This window comes from Lolium perenne, chromosome 3 (assembly GCF_019359855.2).
Source record: "Lolium perenne isolate Kyuss_39 chromosome 3, Kyuss_2.0, whole genome shotgun sequence".
Taxonomy (NCBI): domain Eukaryota; kingdom Viridiplantae; phylum Streptophyta; class Magnoliopsida; order Poales; family Poaceae; genus Lolium; species Lolium perenne.
This window is the reverse complement of record NC_067246.2, coordinates 232,403,851-232,422,904: the sequence shown is the minus strand read 5'-3', so window position 1 is coordinate 232,422,904 and position 19,054 is coordinate 232,403,851. Positions and strand designations below refer to the sequence as shown.

At 46.0% G+C, this 19,054-nt stretch overlaps 2 protein-coding genes across 2 annotated transcripts; both read left to right on the top strand.

Annotated features, from left to right (window-relative positions):
- Positions 1-4,475: 4,475 nt before the first annotated feature.
- On the top strand, positions 4,476-10,218 carry LOC127343672 (uncharacterized). Its single transcript, XM_071828369.1, has 13 exons — positions 4,476-4,619; positions 4,706-4,827; positions 4,917-5,210; positions 5,392-5,522; positions 7,083-7,156; positions 7,392-7,442; positions 7,577-7,642; positions 7,740-7,895; positions 7,973-8,103; positions 8,181-8,456; positions 8,583-8,713; positions 9,390-9,437; positions 9,523-10,218. Exons 2-13 carry the CDS (start codon positions 4,735-4,737, stop codon positions 9,599-9,601), a joined length of 1,530 nt encoding a protein of 509 aa, XP_071684470.1. The 5' UTR covers positions 4,476-4,619; positions 4,706-4,734; the 3' UTR covers positions 9,602-10,218.
- A 1,107-nt stretch (positions 10,219-11,325) lies between these two features.
- On the top strand, positions 11,326-17,171 carry LOC127343669 (subtilisin-like protease SBT5.6). Its single transcript, XM_051369831.2, has 10 exons — positions 11,326-11,544; positions 11,767-11,861; positions 12,001-12,098; positions 12,213-12,386; positions 12,685-12,796; positions 14,868-15,432; positions 15,522-15,622; positions 15,716-16,073; positions 16,149-16,362; positions 16,435-17,171. Exons 1-10 carry the CDS (start codon positions 11,476-11,478, stop codon positions 16,968-16,970), a joined length of 2,322 nt encoding a protein of 773 aa, XP_051225791.1. The 5' UTR covers positions 11,326-11,475; the 3' UTR covers positions 16,971-17,171.
- Positions 17,172-19,054: the final 1,883 nt, after the last annotated feature.

Genomic DNA, 19,054 nt, shown 5'->3' with positions numbered 1-19,054 from the left:
TAGCAGAACACCTAGATCTAATCGAATCATACTGCAGCATCCTTGCTGATTTAAGATGTCTGTAATCAGTTGCTAATCATTCGTATACCTGTTGTCTTGTTGTATTATTACAGATAAAAGTGCATCTACCGAATGGGGAAGTTGTGAATGCATCTGTGCAATACTACAGTGTAGCTCACAACATGCTTGTTGTAACCACTAGGTTCTTCCCTGATATCCGTGCAGCTTGTTTACCACAAATGCAAGTTGATTCTTCCACGCGGTTATTAGCTGCAAGTTTATGCCGCATTTCGGACAAATTTTGGGTGACCACTGGGGTACTGACCGACAGTCCTACTGGAGTTGAGAGCCATGAAACCATGTGGTCCACGTGCGAGATCACTGAGGTGCTCTGTCAATTTCTGTCCAAGTTAGTTTTTTTAAACTCCCTTTTGAGGCATCATGGATTTTATTTTGTGCTAGGCTGGAAGCGGTGGACCTCTTGTTGATTTTGATGGGAATATTGTTGGGATGAACCTCTGTATGAAGAAGGGAAAAACCTCGTTCGTACCAGCAAAGAGAATTGTTGAATGTATGGACAGGCTTGGATTCTGGTATGGCACCTATACTTTAATCGTACTGATGAAAGTTACAAACACAGAATGTGTTCTGAAATCTATGCATGTGTTTGCTTTCAACCAAAGCTGGCTAGATTTAAAAAGTTGGCTGCCCACCTGATTTGGTTGGTCTTTGGAATTGCATTTTTTCTTTTTGGCTCGCCTAGCCCTAGGCGCACCCATGTTATTTTCACTTAAATTAAACAGGCTAGATGTCTCTATTGGGGACATTCACATCTTACGATGTTCAAACCCTGGCCATCCTAGTACAGATCTTCCCTACACCATCTGACGGTTCATTAAGCGGCTTCGATGCTCTCTGTTCGATGAGTCAACCCCAACCCCACTCTCATCTAGCTGCCGGTTAGCAGAGGGCGTGAGAAAGCTCCGCCAAAAAATTGGCTTCACAGCTATACCGTTCTTCTCGGTGGGTCTCCTTTCACGGTTAGTGGCTGCTGATCAAGCGGTTCAATATATGCTGATGGGAGACGAAACATCGCATCTTACCTGCAGATCTGAAAGCATGAAGACGACATTTACATTTTATTGAACTGTAGGACGTTTTAGTTGATTAATTGGACGTTTCTATGTAAGTGTCTGTCTAATTAATCCTGTATACACAATAGCAGGCCAACATACCTCGCTATTTTGTTTTCTAGAAAAAAGTGGCCACGTGTTCAAAAGATAATGAGTTGATGACTATTTGTTGCTGTTTCTGTTATGGTGCTGCTAGAGGGATGGCGCGAGAGGGCCGGCCGGGGGCCTTGCCCACGGCCGGTGGCAAGAGGGAAGGGATTTCCTTCTTAATTCTTGCTTGATTAGATTGATACGTCTCCTCTCCTTATATAGAGAGGTTTACTTGACCCCTAAGCAAGCGACCCTTATCTCTAATTAACCCTAAGACTAATGGGCTATAGCCAGGCCCATAACGTACTCTAACACTACACCCCACCTGGACATGCAGATCGTCCTCGAGCTGCAACCTAACCAACTTATAACGATGACTTGACTCGACACAAACCTAACACCTAAAAACAAGCCTTTTACATCTCGGCTTGTTTTATTATTCTCAACCTGAAATGGGCTGGGACGCTCTGGGTGTGTTTGGCAGCCTGTATCAACTCAGATTTTCCCATCTCAACCGAGATTTTTGGACAAACCTATGTTTGTTAGCCCGGTTGCACTCAGATGGGCTATGCCCACCTCATACAGAAAATACCCCTCAGCCTAGCCCGGTTGTGAAGCTCAAATCGAGCTTCACAACCCAGCCAAGCTGAGTCCATCCCGCAATCCTTCGCGTGGGCCCCATCAGCGTACCCCCAAACCACAGCCCAGCCTCCCCCGCCCTCCTCATTTGCTCTCGACAGGAAAAGAAAAACTCTCGTGCCCCTCCTCTGATCGTCAGCCGCTGCCGCCCCCTGGCCGCCGGCCGCCGCCGCCCCCTCCCCTAGCTGCCCTGGGCGAGGCTCGCCGCCCGCCGCCCCACCTGGACGTCGTCGGTCGCTGCCCCTAGCCGCCCGCCGCCCTTGGATGCCGCCTAGCCGCCGGCCGCCACCAACCCGCCCCTGGCCACCGTGGACACCGCTCGCCGGCCGCCGCCACCCCCTCCCCTGGCTGCCGGACGCCACCCATCACCTCCGGCGCACCACTCCCACAGGCGGTGCTGCTCCTCCATTGCAGATCGAGCTAGAGGCAGCTACAGGAGGACCCGATTGATTTTCTGTAGTCTGTTTTAGGGTCTATTTGCAAAAAGGTGTATCTTTTGAAGAGAAAAAACTACTAGTTAAATACAGAATATTAAATGAGTGTGTATTTTATGGAATATTGAATTAGTCTGTGTAGTTTAATTTCGTTTGAATATTGAATAGTGCTAAAATCAATTGAGGTGGTATCCCCACTATCTCATCTCATACATGTGCTACCAAACAACATCTCAGCCCAGCTTAGCTATACATGTGCTACCAAACAACATATTATCTCATCTCAACTTAGTTAGGGTCATCATGTATGAGAAGAGATAGTTATTCTCGGTTCACCCGGGCTACCAAACACACCCTCTATTTTGGACCCCTTAACAAAAAGTGGACACCATCCACACGACGTACGTGGACGTGTACAACCACCTGGGTCCCATGGACACCAGTTGGACAACAGGAGTGCATGTGTATGGCCACCTGGAAGAGGTCGCAAGAGCGACCAGCGGAGGCGCCCTCGCGGAGGCTGGCGGCGGAATGCAGTGGTGTTATGCGGTGCACTCCTGTCGAGGAGGGGTGCGCCCCCCCAACTGCCGATGTTGCATACTTTGAGGTCGCTGCACACGGGAAAAACAGCATGCCCGCCGCTCGTGGGGGAAACCGCATGCCCAAGAGCCCCGACGCAGCGAACGAGAGCGAGGTCATGTGCGCAGCGAAGGGCAACTTGGAGGAGCGGCAGCTGCAGACCACACATCTCCCGCACACGCCGACGCGCTAAGAGGCCGCGCGCAGCAGCCTGCAGCCTCAGTGCCGCCGACACGTGGCGGGTAGCGATCCAAGACGGAAGCGGTGACGGCGAGGGCGGGAACCGGACTTGTTGGATCAGAACTTCCGCCGGCGCGGTCGTAGCTGGCCCGGAGCTGAGTGGCGGCGGCGCCGGCTGCTGCAACGGGGCCACGGCCGCGACGGGGCCCGCGAGGGGCTGGGACGGCCACGACAACTAGGGCGGCGGCGGCGCCGGCTGCTGCAGCGAGGCCACGGCCGCGACGGGGCCCGCGAGGGCTGGGACGGCCACGGCAACCAGGGCGGGGTGGTGGCGGCGACCGCGGCGGAGACCGCCGGATGCGGCGGCTGCCACAGCAGCGGCCCGGTGGTGGGGGCTGGTGGCGCGGCCGGCGGCGGCCCGTAGGGGCCGGCCAAGTAGAGGTGGATCTCCTGGACCGCGGTGGCGAGATCACGGAGGGCTGCGGTGATCTCTGCCAGGGAGAGAACGGCGGGGACGTCGGAGTGCGGCGGTGGCGGGTGGGAAGAACTAGGTGGAGGGCTGGACATGATCGAACCCGGGAAAGCTGATACCAAGTGTTATGGTGCTGCTAGAGGGATGGCGCGAGAGGGCCGGCCGAGGGCCTTGCCCACGGCCGGTGGCAAGAGGGAAGGGATTTCCTTCTTAATTCTTGCTTGATTAGATTGATACGTCTCCCTCTCCTTATATAGAGAGGTTTACTTGACCCCTAAGCAAGCGATCCTTATCTCTAATTAACCCTAAGACTAATGGGCTATAGCCAGGCCCATGACGTACTCTAACAGTTTCAGTTTGATTAGTTAGTCATGCTGATTGTAGTTGGCGATGACTATCTCAGCTTGAATGGTGACATATGTGCTGGACTTCTGTACTTCTCTACATTCTCGCATCTTTCAAGTTCTTATTGGCTCGTCATGAAAATCGTTTGGTACCACTATTCATGCCAATTTGCCAATTGTTTGCCAAGCGAGTTGGCTGCAAACCAATCAGAGAACTAAATATTTTGCCAAAAAGTTGGCAGGTACTATATTTATAATAATCCAAACAACATCAACTTAGCAAAATATTGGTCATGCCTTTGCTTTGGTTGTCATTACCAAAATTTTAGCTGGGTAGTTACCTGGGCCTTGAAACAAACACGTCCTCTCACTAATCATTATGATAAGTTTACTACATTGTGCTGCAGGACCTATTTGGAGAATACCCCCAAACCATCGAACTTCAGTTCAGAAGGTGAGCTAAGCACAATCACTCCTTTTTAATTGTTATACTAACGTAGGCCTTGCTGAAGTAGGCATATATGAAATCAGTTTTTCTAAATTCAGTCTCGCGACCATTATAGGTACTTCAAGTCTAGATACCATTGTAGGTAGCTCAAGTGAAAATCGCGGAAGCGGGGAAGTGAAAATAAGAACAAGGAACCTTGTGCAATTCCTATCCATGAAGCTAATGACGTATGGCGTGACCTCAATCAAGCACTTGCAGAAAAGTTGTCTCTGAGCATTATCTCCATTGCTTCATTTGATGGTGATTAATACTACTATGTGCACATTTTCCATGGTTGCATTTAGTCATCATCAGTAGTTAATGAATGAAATTATGATTTTGCGTAGGAGAGACATTGCATTCTGAATGCACAGGCATGGTTATTGACAGAGAACTGTCTTCAGCCTCTTTTCTGACGACAGCAAGTTTGTTTGGATCATTAGATCAAAATCTTTGGGATGATTTAACGGTTTGTGCTGCCAATTTCTTTGCTTGCTTATTTATGGCATAGGTAATGGTTACGCACAATGTTTGTCTTGCTTTGCTGTATCATTACAGATCAAAGTGCGCCTTCCGAATGATGAAGAAGTGGTCCATGGATGGTTGCATTATTATTCGTCTCCTTACAGTCTTGCTGTCATCGTCACCCATTCCTTGCCGCCCTCCCTTGATCTTTGTGTAGCATGTCTTGGCAACGTCATGCACGTTGAGTCGTCTGCTGAGTTATTAGCTGTAAGGTGTTGCTTTGACTCAGGCAAATTAGTGTCCACGAGAGGGTCGGTGATACATGGAACATGGACAGGTGGAATCCATAAGAAAGAGCGCAAACTGTCCACATGCAAAATCATCGAGGTGCGCTGTTGATATCTTGTCTGATTTTTCTACATGGTCGAAGTCAGCAATTGTACAGTGAATTCATGATGTTAGGCTCATATTATTTATTATTATTATGGGAACTGAACTTTTTTGTGCCCCAAAATTTCATTTTTTGGTTTGTGTGGTAGGTTGAGTGTAAGTTAATTTTTTGTGCTAGGCTGCCAGTGGAGGACCACTTGTTGATTGTGATGGGAATATTGTTGGCATGAACTACTATGATGAGGGAATGACTTCATTTGTACCAAGTAATCTTATTTTTGAATGGTTGGCGTCTGATCATGTATACTGGTAAGGTTGAATTCCAGCATTTATGCTGAACAGCTTTTCCAGTTGGCTTACTGTCCTCTGCTATTTTGATTCTTCAATACAGTATATGAGTCTTCAAATTGGTTGAGAAGACATTATTTCTGCACTAGGTCTCTTGACAGAATTGCAGATGTGTAGAATAAATCAAACTAATTAAACTATTGTGTGCATGGAAATATGGTATGCATTTTTTCCCTGTACGGAACAAAACATAGTTCAAAGCATCCATGTGCAATGAGAAAAAAAAGGCTAAGGTCCGAGGCATCAAAACACTAACCAGCCAAAACCGAAAATTCCAGCGAACTGGAAATATGGTGTGCATATGCTAGGCTAATAGTTACTTTCATTCAAAAGCCATATTGATGAAAATACCATATGCATTATGCAGGACCAAGAACTGTTAAAGCTTTTAATTTCTGTGTTGTGCTTCATTATTGAAAAATATATTGATTAAAGCGAGAACAAATGTCGTGGTTATGAAGGTGATGAGGTGTGGCAACTTGCAAGATGTCCACCGCGTTCTTACCTTTGAAGCCCTTAGGGTATGTTTGGTTTGAGGTCAAGCAGGAATGTATTGGGATATCCATGTCTAAATGGATGGGTATATTCTTCTTTTTTGTTTGGTTGGATGAGAGGGATGGGCCAGTTTTTTTCTCGGGTAGATGGTTGGGAAGTGGATAGGATGAACCCTTTTTGTTTGCTTGAAGGGACGAGGTATATATGTTGTTGTGCTGACCTTTTTGTCATGAGGTTTATGAGATACTCCTTTTTGCATTTGATTTCAGCAATATAAGTATCACAGGGTTATGTTCAGCATATTAAACCAGATAATATTTTGAAAAATAGGAACTGAACTTCAACTTCTTAGACATCACGGAGGAAATCATATATGCCAAAGCCACATAAATTAGCATTGTACCAGTGCAAAGAAGTGAATGAACAATCAATATGGTTTTACAAAATCCCAAGTTGTCCTCTTCAATTTCCTCAGTCATTCTGGTCATGTTTAAACGCCCACTTTCCCAGCAGAGGGCCTATCCTATCACTAATGCTAATGCCGCTGCTAGCTATGGTAATTACCGTGGCTGTTTGAATGTGCAAGTTGCTATCCTAGCATTCAGTGGTAAGAAAAATGCGGCCTGAACACCGCTAAATAGTACATAAATGGCTAAGTACACCACACTTCCATATGGGCTTTCTTGCATCCATCCTATAAGCATGAAAGAAAACTACAATATTGCTCATTTTCTTGAAATGTTATTATTTGTTCTTGCATCCATTCTAGTACATCATGCTGTCCTATTGTTCTTCTTGCAGAACCGTGCTGCTCATTTTCTTGCAATGTCATTATTTATTCTCGCATACATTCTAGTACATCACACTGTCCTATTGTTCTTGTTGCAGAACCGTGCTGCCCATTTTCTATATTTTTATTTTCTTGTGAACTCTTTTTTTTTCAATTATGGCAATTCAGTTGTTTTAGTTATTTGACATCCATGTCTGAAAATTACCCTTCATTTTTGTATCTATTACTATATTCAGGGCTGCAAGTAAAGACCCTTCCCGTCCGAATGAGAACCAACAATCTTCGACACCTTATAGTGACAGTCCAAAAGGTAAGCTAAGCACAACCACCCCTAAGACGATATGCACTAGCAAGCAGTTCTTCATCATTTTCTAACGTTACTTACTGATAATCATATTTTGTTTCCTCTAGCACTGTGCACGGCTAGTGTAAGTTAATGGTTGTAGTTGTTCTATCATTGAATTTATTAAATTCTAATGTTAACAACAATGACTACTACTAAGATTTCTGATCATCATGGGATCGCTAATTGTTTCATCTTGTAGGACTCACTGATGATGAGCTTAGGCGCATACTTGCTCCCTGGCGATTTGATGGTGAGTGTGTGCTTTCGATTTTTTCAATCATTACCATTGCATGGTGAATTGCTTCACCTTGTTGCACCAGCATTTGTTTTGAATATGCTGATAATTAATACATTTTCATGAATGGCTTTAACCTGTTGCACCAGGATTTAAAAAAAGAGTAAATGCGATCTTACTTGCTAAAGGTTATCCCTTGCCAAGGTTTGCTGATGGTGAGTAGTTGCTATCCATCGCGATGACTGTTCCCTGCTATGTCAATTTTTGACAGCTTTGTTCTGACTTACTGTTGTGCTATGCTTACTTCACCAGATGGCATGTACTTGAAATGGGATTTCGAAGAAGAGTTTGGCAGAGATATTTGGAGTGAACCCACTAGGAGAGTTGCTTCAGAGTTGTCTCGAAGTGTTGTGGCACTTGCCTCATTCGCCGTAGAAAAACCTGAGGGTTCTGGGGAACACACAAAGGGTGATTTAACTGTTTTAAGCTCATTATGTTAACATATTTGGTCACCTATTAAAAGTTCGAAATTATATTTTGTGCAGAGAATTTTTTTTCAAGAAAGTTTGCTTGCACAGGTGTATTTATAGAATGCGATGAATTCACTACAAAAATTATGACTTCAGCAAGTTTGGTTAGGTCTGGTGATGGAAAGAACATTCATTCTGAATGGAAGGTTGGTGCTCCTAGTCATTACGAGCTTATTTTACTTGTTAACTTATGATACTAGTAAGTCTCACTTTATTATTGTAGATTGAAGTGTGCCTTCCAAGTAAACAACGTGTGGATGGGATGTTGCAACATTATGATTTAAAGTACAATGTGGCTGTTGTTAGCATCAAGGGTGTCCGCAGTTATTGTGCAGCAAATCTCAATGAAATGTCTCAAACTGAGGCTGGAGCTCGGGTGGTAGCCCTTGGGCGTGGCTTTGAATCAGGCAAATTATTGGCCACAGAGGGGACTGTGACTGGAAAACGTAGTAGATCTATATGCGAAGAGCTTCAGATATCCACATGTAAAATCACCAAGGTACACTGTTGATTTCTCTCATCTCTTTCCACCTGTTGGAGATATTCATGAGAGTATGAACTACCACTGACTCCCCCCCCCCCCCCTTACGTGATCCTTTATCGCCGCTTCATTGTTATGCTATAGGCTGGGATTGGAGGGCCCCTTGTTGATTTTGATGGGAATTTTGTCGGCATGAACTTTTTTGACACGGATCAAACTCCTTACCTATCAAGGGTTAGAATCCTGGAACTCATGAAGAGTTTTAATGCAGAACGGTATGCCTCCTATCTTCATGTAATATATAGTTTACTTTACTCTGGTGCAAGTGCTTGAAGTGCCTGTGAAGTACACAGTATTCAAGTGTTGGAGGAGCGGGGTGGCAGTGTAGAATTGGCAATAACTGAAAATTGGATTAGTTTGTTAGTCTATCTTTGATCTACCACTAGCAGTTTGAATTAAGAAGTCACTGTCTTATTTTACATTTTTTGAAATGATTTGTTTTTTCAGAGGGTTTCATCTTGTTTGGAAATAATGGCTATATTGATGCGCCTTCCATAGAGCTTGTCTAGTGTTTCCCAGCCTCAAATTATGTGATGGAGCTCTTTAGGGTTCGCAGAGCTGGTTAGGATTTGCCTTGCTTCCCTTCCTAGATAATTCGATAAGCCATATTGAGCTACAGTTAACATACAACATGCACTTTTGAACTGATTTGATGTTATATAGGTCTCATCTTGTTTGGAAATATATGATAATACTAGTGCAATAATATTAGGCGTAACTGCTTATCTCTTCGTCTGTGTTTCGTAGTATTAGGCGCAACTGCTTAGCTGCGGCTGCTTTCCCTTTCTAGGTTGCTGAATAAGCTAACAATTATCATAAAGCATCATGCATATCTTAATCATTTGTTTTTGGACGCTAGAAGTCTAAAATTACCACTTGGTTTATCTGCAGGACTATTCCTGTTGCCGTCGAGACTCCAGATAATTCTGAACTTCCTAGGTACATGTATCCTTATGATCATCTCAATACATTTTGTTCCACAAATCGTTCAGCTTCTGACCTTGATATTTTTTTCCATCCACAGTTGGCACGTGCCTGACCCAGAATGGTTTTATCCGACTCGTTACGCCAAACCTCGTTATGTTGAATTTGAGTCAGAGTAAAAGCCTTGCGCTCGTATTTTACTTGACCTGAATCAGAGTAAAAGTTCATGGAAAAAATTTGAGCAGTGTTGGATTGGTAATAAAACTTGAATTGATCAACTAGCTTAAGTACACTTTTATTTCTTGATGAAAATTCTGAAATTTTGATGTACGCCTTTCGGCCATAATGCATTTTGATGTTTGCACCTGTACTTAGTCCAAGATAAAGTTTCGGCACTTTTGTGTAAATTAAGACAATCATGCATATCTTTCTGAAGTTATGCAAGCACATTTGCTTAATGGTGGCGATGCTTTCTTCTCTGCAAGGATCGATAAAGAAAGAAACAACGGGTAAACACATCACAGAGGTTGGCTAGATTTGGAGAAGTCCTAACATCAATATTTCAGGTCAAGAACATTTTAACAAACCAATTCCTACATAGCTCCATTCGCTTCAACCAATAATCTTGGATCTGAAATGCAAAACAGTGATAATTACTTCATTCATTATTGTCCTTCCATGTTCCTTCAGTTAGACGTGAAGTCAGAAATTTCGTTTGGCTTTTGTGTAAATATATTTCACATTTGCACCTTTGTGTCAGCTGAACTCCTTTGAATTGATAACCAGGCAACATTATTGGTTTGTCATTGTTTATAATAAAACATTTTATATATTATTAGAGTGCCACAATTTTGTTGGATTGATGGTAAGAAGTTCTAAATTTTTGGAGATTTTGTTGCATGTGCGCTCGACTACATAATTTTGAGGGCAGGACGGTGTTGATCACGCGGTACCTGTGTCTCCCTTTTTACCATTGCCGCTAACAAAACATTAGAAATCATTGTTTGTCACGATAGCTTATTTTTCTGAATGAAAATCAACCTGTTGGTTATTTCTGTTAGGATTATGGAAATTCTGTTATTTCTCATGCTTGCTATTCCTTAGAATCAGAAATTTGAGGTTTGCAAATTTTTGTGTGTGTTTCTCCTAGATTTGCTTATCCAGGAAGATACTTACAAGTGATGACTCATTGGGGACCGATAGCTCATTATCGCGTCGCATGTCCTTGTATCTCGAAGTTAACCTTCAAAATTTGGGGTCAACTGCAGTCTACGATTCTACACGCACACTGTATGCTCACCAGAAGAGGACGTGGTGTAGCATCGACGCACCGGTCACGGGTTTCCATCCAGTGCCCTGTTCTTCCTAGTCATCGAGCGTGCTTGATGCAGGACAAACGGATGATAGCTATGTTGATGTGGATGTCCATAATAGGAAATGTGCAACATATATAGGAGGCGTGCTCTAGCTCCAGCCGTCCTATTCTTCTCTGGCCGATCGATGTACGTACTCTGGCAGCATCAATCAGTTATTCTTCGAGGAAGGCACTGGATGCTGCCAATCGAACCATGGTCCATGCGGTTCGTACTGACAGTTTTCTTTTCCATGAATATATCGTGATAGGCCCGGAGAATACCGGGGCATCAACCGTAACTAAATATAAGTGAGCTTGTTTTCCGACATGGGGGTGAAGGACGCTAGCTGATGCAGGACAAGATTGCAGTGTCAGACTAGCTCATTTTGTTGTTGGTGAAAATGCCAAGAGTGCAGAGCTCCAACCCAGATCAAAGTATCAAAGCTAGCTTACCACAAATTCAAGTTGAAGCTAGACAAGGGGGCAGATAGTGATAAAATATATAGCAGGAAATTACAGAGTATGATAAGAAAAGGACAGACACTATCGTCTCAGAGGCCCAGAGGCAGTACCAGAGGCTACTCCACCGTGTCTCCTATCCATCACCTCGCCGGCAGAACCTGTGCATGTGTATATAGAAGTCCTCCAGGCCGTCGAACTAAAGAGCGGGATACGGCCTTAACCCGAGAACAAGTAGCCATGCCCGACCTTCTCTTCTTCATCTTCCTTTCCTTCTCCATCGTCTCTGCCTCCACCAAGCAAGGCCAGGTACGGTCATTATATTCATCAGTTTCTTTGCTTTGGCCGTCGTTGATAGATTCAAATTCCTCACAGATTTTAGTTTGATTTTTTCATGGCAAGGACTTCCATGACGTTGTTGCTTCGTTTTACTCCCCTTCTGTGCAATTTTTGTTTAATTTGCAGAAGAAACTGATATACTCACTAAACTTTCATATCGCCATTGTGACTAGCTATATTCCTGTAGTGTAGGTTTATATAGTGAATCTAGGCGAGCACGCCGGAGCGAGGGCGAACGAAGCGATCATAGAAGATCACCACGCCCTCCTACTCTCCGTAAAGGGAAGGTACGTCGTCCACAGCCATTAATCAATCGACATGCATGCATACTCGATCATACACCTGCCGTCCTCTACATTTTCTATGTGATGCCATACCGAGAGATTTAAGAGCTAATCATTCACACGCTCGCTCTGTCTTCACCAGCGAGGAGGAGGCACGGGCGTCGCTACTGTACAGCTACAAGCACACCCTGAATGGCTTTGCGGCTCTTCTCTCTGGAGAAGAAGCCATCAAACTATCAGGTACCAGTAGTATATGCACACACACAGCGACGATACAGAGAGATTTTTGTTGGTATATTATCCACTACTGTTACCTAAGTGTCTTTGCGTTTGGCTAATATGCATGTCCTGCAGAGAGGACAGAGGTTGTGTCTACCTTTCGGAGCGACGGGAGATGGTCCCCGCACACCACGAGGTCTTGGGAGTTTGTGGGTTTCGAGGAAGGGCTCACAGGCGTGCACAGCAAGGAGCGGCTGCCGTCCGGCGATAACGCCGGCGAGAATGTCATCGTAGGCATGCTGGACTCCGGTAAGGACCCTCACTGAATATGAGTAGCTTACATGCTTATACCAATAAGCCTTTTCGAAATGGATCGGAGGTAGTACCCGCGTCTGCATCGAGAAGTTGCATACGTTTTTTTTTATTGAATTATTTAACAAAGGTACGACAAGGCCAATCATCTAATTCCGTTGACAGCATGATCGCTTTCACGTGCCGATAATTTGCTTGATCATGTGGTGACAAGCAGGAAAAGATTATTGAATCAGCTCCAATAAGCCCCCTGAAAGCATAACGCCTCTAAATTATTGTGTTGTTCCGCTGATAGGAATTTGGCCTGAGTCGAAGAGCTTCAGCGACGAAGGGCTAGGGCCAGTGCCTGCTCGGTGGAAGGGAGTGTGCCAAGGAGGAGATTCCTTCAATTCATCGTCTTGCAATAGGTCAGCTACCACTGGTAGTTCATCACATGCATCCATATATACTTGTGTGCACCACACCCTGCTTCACTTGTCCTCCCATCCCCAAGAGCGCACTTGGACACAAGGTGTCTAAGCAAGAAAAATACCTCTTGGCCTTCAACAAGACTGCCCAAATTGATAATCGCTGGGTTTACAAATACCTACGAAAATGGCATTGGATCCTACCTATTTAATTCGCACATCCCGCCAAATGTCATCCTTTGATAGTAGTTTTAAAAACCATTTACTGAATAATACAATGGTATGGACATTCAAATCTTGAATTCCGGGCCCCTTGCCTTTTTTACGACAAAGAATTTTGGCCAAGCTGTATCCTTTTAGGTTATATACACCATCCTGCCAATAGAATCTCGTGCACAAGTATTCTAATAATGTAAGTATAACTCCACTAAAGGTTTCAAAGAAACACATTACATACATCACCATACCACTCAACACTGTCTTAGTGAGAACAAGACTCCCACCTGTTGGGAGATGTTTACCTTTCATACTAAGTCTTTTCTCATGCCACTCCTCTACCCCTTTGGGGTCCCAATTTCAAAGTATTCACAATGAACTGGTATAATTGGAAGCTTCCCCATGCCATATCAGAACAACTCAGAATATTGATCAACATCATCGGAGGCTTCTCTAAAGCAGAAAATATCACTTTTACAAAACTTGTTTCTTAGTGCAGAAAGCACCTAAAAACGCATAGCGCAGAAGCTTAAGATTGTAAGTTTTCTCTAATCAATGTTCTATAAAGAGGTTTTTATCATTGGCATAACAAAGAATGGACAAGACATCATTAACTAGATTAAGCACTATTTGCATTGGTGCTTTGAATAAGGATGGCAAGCATATTGCATATACTAAATCAAAGGGAGTCATGGGTAGAGGATCCCCTTCCCTAAGACCCTTTTTATTGGTTGATTTGTAAGGAGTTGACAATGCAGGCTTTGAACCTTATAGCCACACACTCTTCGAATATAAAGCTCTCGGCCCAAATCACACCACTTGGCGCAGGAACCTTTCATCCATATTGTTTGTACGAGGAAAGACAATTTGACCTTGTCGTAGGCTACCTCAATGCCAATTTTGAATATGTCTCTATTCATAAGTTCCCATATAGCTCATGCTGGAGAACGAGTAGTCCCGTGAGGATATTCCTCCCTTGCATGAAAGTCGTCTATGTATGTCAAACAACACAATTCCCACTAGCTATTAGTGTGATCACTAGGTACTTTGATAAATATTTTAAAGCTTGCTTTGGGCCATATTATTAAATGTGATCATCCTCTTCACCTTCGACGGAAAATTATTTGCCAAAGGTGAGGCAATTTATCGTTAGTATACCACCATCAAAATGATGGAACATAGACACTCATCTTTTTTTTGCGGGTGACATCACCTCATTCTTGATCAGGTCCCAATACACTTGTAAAATTCAAACAAAAACTAGAAAAGAAAAGGAAACATTTTTTTTACCACAAGTGATCTTTGGTAGTCTGTTTGTTATCACTTTCCAAAGTGACCTTATCAAAACAAAAACAAAAATTGCGGGGAACCTTATCAATCAATTTGTTCGAACACAAAGTTCATAAGCAATCAAACGGCTGACATGAAGTGCGTCGATCGACCTATCATGTCCACACACTAAATCTCCAGTGTGGGCGCTTGCACGTCCGGACAAAAACCCGATGATTGTAGACTATGAGCCAGTGCAGGAGCAAGACTCCAGATTGGCACCTTCTCCAGCAATGTGCAACTTGTTTTATAATCCCATGGCTTAGCATACGAACAAATACACTGCGTTAGTTAGAGTAGCCTTTCTCCGAGCAACATAAGTGTGTGCAAAACGAGATCTCTGTGAGATGCGATCGATGTGACCGCTGCCGAAAGATCGGCATGAGATTATGCAGACTTTGTTTAATCAGATTATGGCAGAAATTGTGTTCAAACTTGTTTAATCGGAGTAGTACAGTAGTAAAAGGCTGGTTAATCGGTCTGTTAATTCTGATGTTGCGTCATTGTGCTCGTGCTTTGCATACAGGAAGATCATCGGCGCGCGGTACTACCTCAAGGCATACGAGGCCTACCACGGCAGCTTGAACACGACCTACGCGTTCCGCTCGCCGCGCGACCACGACGGGCACGGCACCCACACCGCGTCCACCGTCGCGGGGCGCACCGTGCCGGGCGTGTCTGCTCTAGGCGGGTTCGCGTCCGGCACGGCCTCGGGCGGCGCGCCGCTGGCGCGCCTGGCCATCTACAAGGTGTGCTGGCCCATCCCGGGCCCGAACCCGAACATCGAGAACACCTGCTTCGACGCCGACATGCTGGCGGCCATGGACGACGCGGTCGGCGACGGCGTCGACGTGATGAGCGTCTCCATCGGGGCCTCCGGGAAGCCGCCGCCGTTCGCGAACGATGGCATCGCCCTAGGCGCGCTGCACGCCGCCAAACGCGGCGTGGTGGTGGTTTGCAGCGGCGGGAACTCCGGCCCCGCGCCGGCCACCGTGTCCAACCTGGCGCCGTGGATCCTCACGGTCGGCGCCAGCAGCATCGACCGCTCGTTCAACTCGCCCATCAGGCTTGGCGATGGCAGGGTGATCATGGTAAGCAGGCTAAAAAGCTGTTAACGTAGAGTACGTTAATTTTTATTGTTTTCCGCTTAACTGAAGTTCTGAAGTGACATTCATGCCAGGGTCAGACGGTGACACCGTATCAACTGCCGGGCAACAAGACGTATCAGATGGTTTATGCAGCTCACGCCGCTGTTCCAGGCACTCCCGCCAACGCTACCAAGTAATATAACTGACCAACTATACCAAATACTCAATCGTCACACACTTGCTAATCGAATGCACCGTTGGTTCAAATTTTTGTGTCCGGACGCAGCCAGTGCCTGCCAAACTCGCTGTCACCGGCCAAGGTGCGAGGGAAGATCGTGGTGTGCCTGAGGGGGAGCGGCCTGAGGGTAGGCAAAGGCCTGGAGGTGAAGCGGGCGGGCGGCGCGGCGATGGTGCTCGGCAACCCTCCCATGTACGGGAGCGAGGTCCCCGTCGACGCGCACGTGCTCCCGGGCACGGCGGTCTCCAATGCGGACGTCGACACCATCCTCAAGTACATCAACTCCAGCGCGAACCCAACCGCCTACCTGGACCGCTCGAGGACGGTCGTGGACGTGAGACCGTCGCCGGTGATGGCGCAGTTCTCGTCGCGTGGCCCCAACGTCATCGAGCCCAGCATTCTCAAGGTCGGCTGTGCGTGACATCTTGACGGCTTGTGTCGAGCAACCGCTGCTAACTGAAGGTGCAATGTGTGCGTGCAGCCTGACGTCACGGCGCCGGGGCTGAACATCCTAGCGGCGTGGAGCGAGGCGTCGTCGCCCACGAAGCTCGACGGCGACGACCGCGTGGTGAAGTACAACATCGTCTCCGGGACGTCCATGTCGTGCCCGCACGTCGCCGCCACCGCCGTCCTCCTCAAGGCCGCCCACCCTGACTGGAGCGCCGCCGCGATTCGATCAGCCATCATGACCACCGGTACTGCGGCGAAGCCTAAACGAAAAGAAAAGGAAAAAAACTTTTGCTCATCATGTCCGTGTTTTTTTGCAGCGACAACTAGCAACGCGGAGGGCGGCCCAATAATGAACGGGGACGGGACGGCGGCAGGGCCCATGGACTACGGATCGGGCCACATCCGGCCCAGGCACGCGCTGGACCCGGGCCTGGTGTACGACGCGTCGTTCCAGGACTACCTGCTCTTCGCCTGCGCCAGCGGCGGCGGCGCGCAGGCGCAGCTGGACCGCTCCTTCCCGTGCCCGGCGAGCCCGCCGCGCCCGCACGAGCTCAACCACCCTTCCCTGGCCGTCCACGGCCTCAACGGATCAACGGTCACCGTTCGCCGGACGGTGACCAACGTCGGCCAGAACGGCGCGCATTATAGCGTTGCCGTGGTCGAGCCCGCGGGAGTCTCCGTGAAGGTCTCGCCGACGAGTCTCAGCTTCGAGCGTACGGGGGAGAAGAAGGGGTTCACGATAACGGTCGAAGCGAAAGGGGGGAAAGTAGACCGAAGATATCTCGCAGGCTCGTATACGTGGAGCGACGGAGTCCATGTCGTGAGCAGCCCCATTGTTGTTCTTCTCCCGTGATCGTTCTTGCTCTTGCTGGCCAGTAAAGGTAGGCTAGGTGCATGCACCTCATTGGAACCAGGATGCATAGCGTACTGAAGCTAGTGCGAAGTGCACCATTGTTAGTCAATCGCTGCTGTCTGCAAAGTTCAGAGTATACGATGCTGGTGTGATCTCAGCACGCCTTTGAGCGGAGAAATGTTTGAAAATTACAGTTCTGGATGGGCTTTTCCTTTCATGCTTAACTCTAATTTACGCGTGCCAAATAGCCTCATCATCTTGCACGTGCCATTGGCGAAAATGATGACGAATTCGTGTCGTACTCTGGAGACCCGTGGGATCATCCAGTGCCGACGGCTGCTCACATCCTTATCCACACCGTCACTCCTCCTATTGTCCAAACTGCACGGCGCTACAGACAGGTGTATGACCCGCAGCACAGCGCCAGTGCACGCCAACGCCGCAGGGTATGTGCTCTCAACGGCTGCCACGGTAGAAAGCCGTCGACGCGGGACTCCTAGCTAGAGTCCGTGAGCTCACGCATGTACGGCACATTGGTTGCTTGTCTTTTTCGATCGCTATGCTGAAAATTCAGCCACTGTTTGGATATTATCCTCCTATCGACATAAAGTTCGCGATAAAGACGGCACGACGTGATGCTCGTGTTTGCGACTATTCCACTTGAAGAGATCTTTTTACCATGCTTTTTTGGACAAATATATTTTCAGTGTACTCTCCCCATTCTGATTTAGTTTGCATTTTAGAAAGAATCAGACAAACTAATACTAGTGAATTTATTAGTACTGCTTAAACCAATCCAAGCTACATTTGAAAACTTGCCGTCCAATAGAGATAGAAAGACTCCTTCGTTTTCTATGTTTGTGTTGACAAAAAGATAGAATACAGATTAATATGGAATAAAATTTTGATCTGGAATGTGGATTAAACCAGAACGGAGGGAATATCTACTAGAAGCATCCACCTCCGGATGAATCACTTATTTATGAATGGAGGAACTATTATCGCAACTTACAGATAAAAACCTTTAGTATATTTACCTTCGGTGTGAAAGAACCAGTATCTAGAGGTAAACAACGAAAGTTTTAGTGCAATCAATAAAAAATTGTTGTCAGCATTTGTCGGTGTACTGAAACCACCAAGGCCAGCTTCTGAGTGAAATGCAACGTCGGGACAATCAGTTCTACCTAAGGATGACAATTTTACCTCCAGAAACAAGTACCCGCTCATACGGTTCTTCAATTGTCAATTTATCATGTGTGAATTATGAGTATGAGATTGTGATTTCTAAATTCTAATAATTTTTATGTACTCAACTACATGTTATTAAGTATTCAATGGGTACCGGTATCGTCTCGTATGGATGCAGCTAAAATTTTATACCCGTTGATACAGATATCGATAGAATTTTGTACCCTCGGACTATAAGTACATTATTGCTCTATCCTACACATTCCATCCTTAGTTTTGCTAGATCGTGAGAATCGCTTCCATCAGTGGATTCAGACTGACCAAGGCAAAGGAACAAATGAAGCTTTCTGCTGAACTAAAACGTGGAGTAGCTTGCAATCTCGGTAGGCCCGTGCATGTCGAGTGTCAAGCCAGGCTGCGTGACGCGATCCTCTTGCTTTTGCTTTCCGGTCTCGGACACCGACGTGTTTCTTTCTCTTGCTTCGTGCTAGTAGTTGACACTCAGTATACGTTAGGTTCGTTCCATGTAGACGGGTGTGTGTGAAGTGCACAAGAGAGAAGAAGTGTTCCTGTCCTAATCATCATCAGTCTGTTCATTGGAAAGTTGCGTGTTTGCTATACTACACTTGGAGTTGCGCGTAAATAGCTGGCCTGTTGACACCTAGTGCCTCGGTTGCCGGATCGGTGCTAGTTAACAGCTGTGCGGTTTTGTATGTTTCTCTCCCAGAAGAAGAAAATAGAGATACTGTACATGATAATACTTATTGGTTACTCTGAGAGCAACATGTCTGGAAAATTAACAAGTAAGCCACACTACGCAGTGCTTAGTACTCCTAGTTAATCGTTTCTATACATGTTCATCAGTTACTATTGTAGATGAATTGGCAATGTTGTAC

Excerpts from the sequence above, each read along its gene's own strand:
- LOC127343672 (XM_071828369.1), top strand. The coding sequence starts at position 4,735 with ATGGTTATTGACAGAGAACTGTCTTCAGCCTCTTTTCTGACGACAGCA. Across the intron at positions 5,523-7,082 it reads GCGTCTGATCATGTATACTG|GGCTGCAAGTAAAGACCCTT; the intron begins GTAAGGTTGAAT and ends TACTATATTCAG. Across the intron at positions 9,438-9,522 it reads GATAATTCTGAACTTCCTAG|TTGGCACGTGCCTGACCCAG; the intron begins GTACATGTATCC and ends TTCCATCCACAG.
- LOC127343669 (XM_051369831.2), top strand. The coding sequence starts at position 11,476 with ATGCCCGACCTTCTCTTCTTCATCTTCCTTTCCTTCTCCATCGTCTCT. Across the intron at positions 11,862-12,000 it reads CTACTCTCCGTAAAGGGAAG|CGAGGAGGAGGCACGGGCGT; the intron begins GTACGTCGTCCA and ends TGTCTTCACCAG. Across the intron at positions 15,623-15,715 it reads ACTCCCGCCAACGCTACCAA|CCAGTGCCTGCCAAACTCGC; the intron begins GTAATATAACTG and ends GTCCGGACGCAG.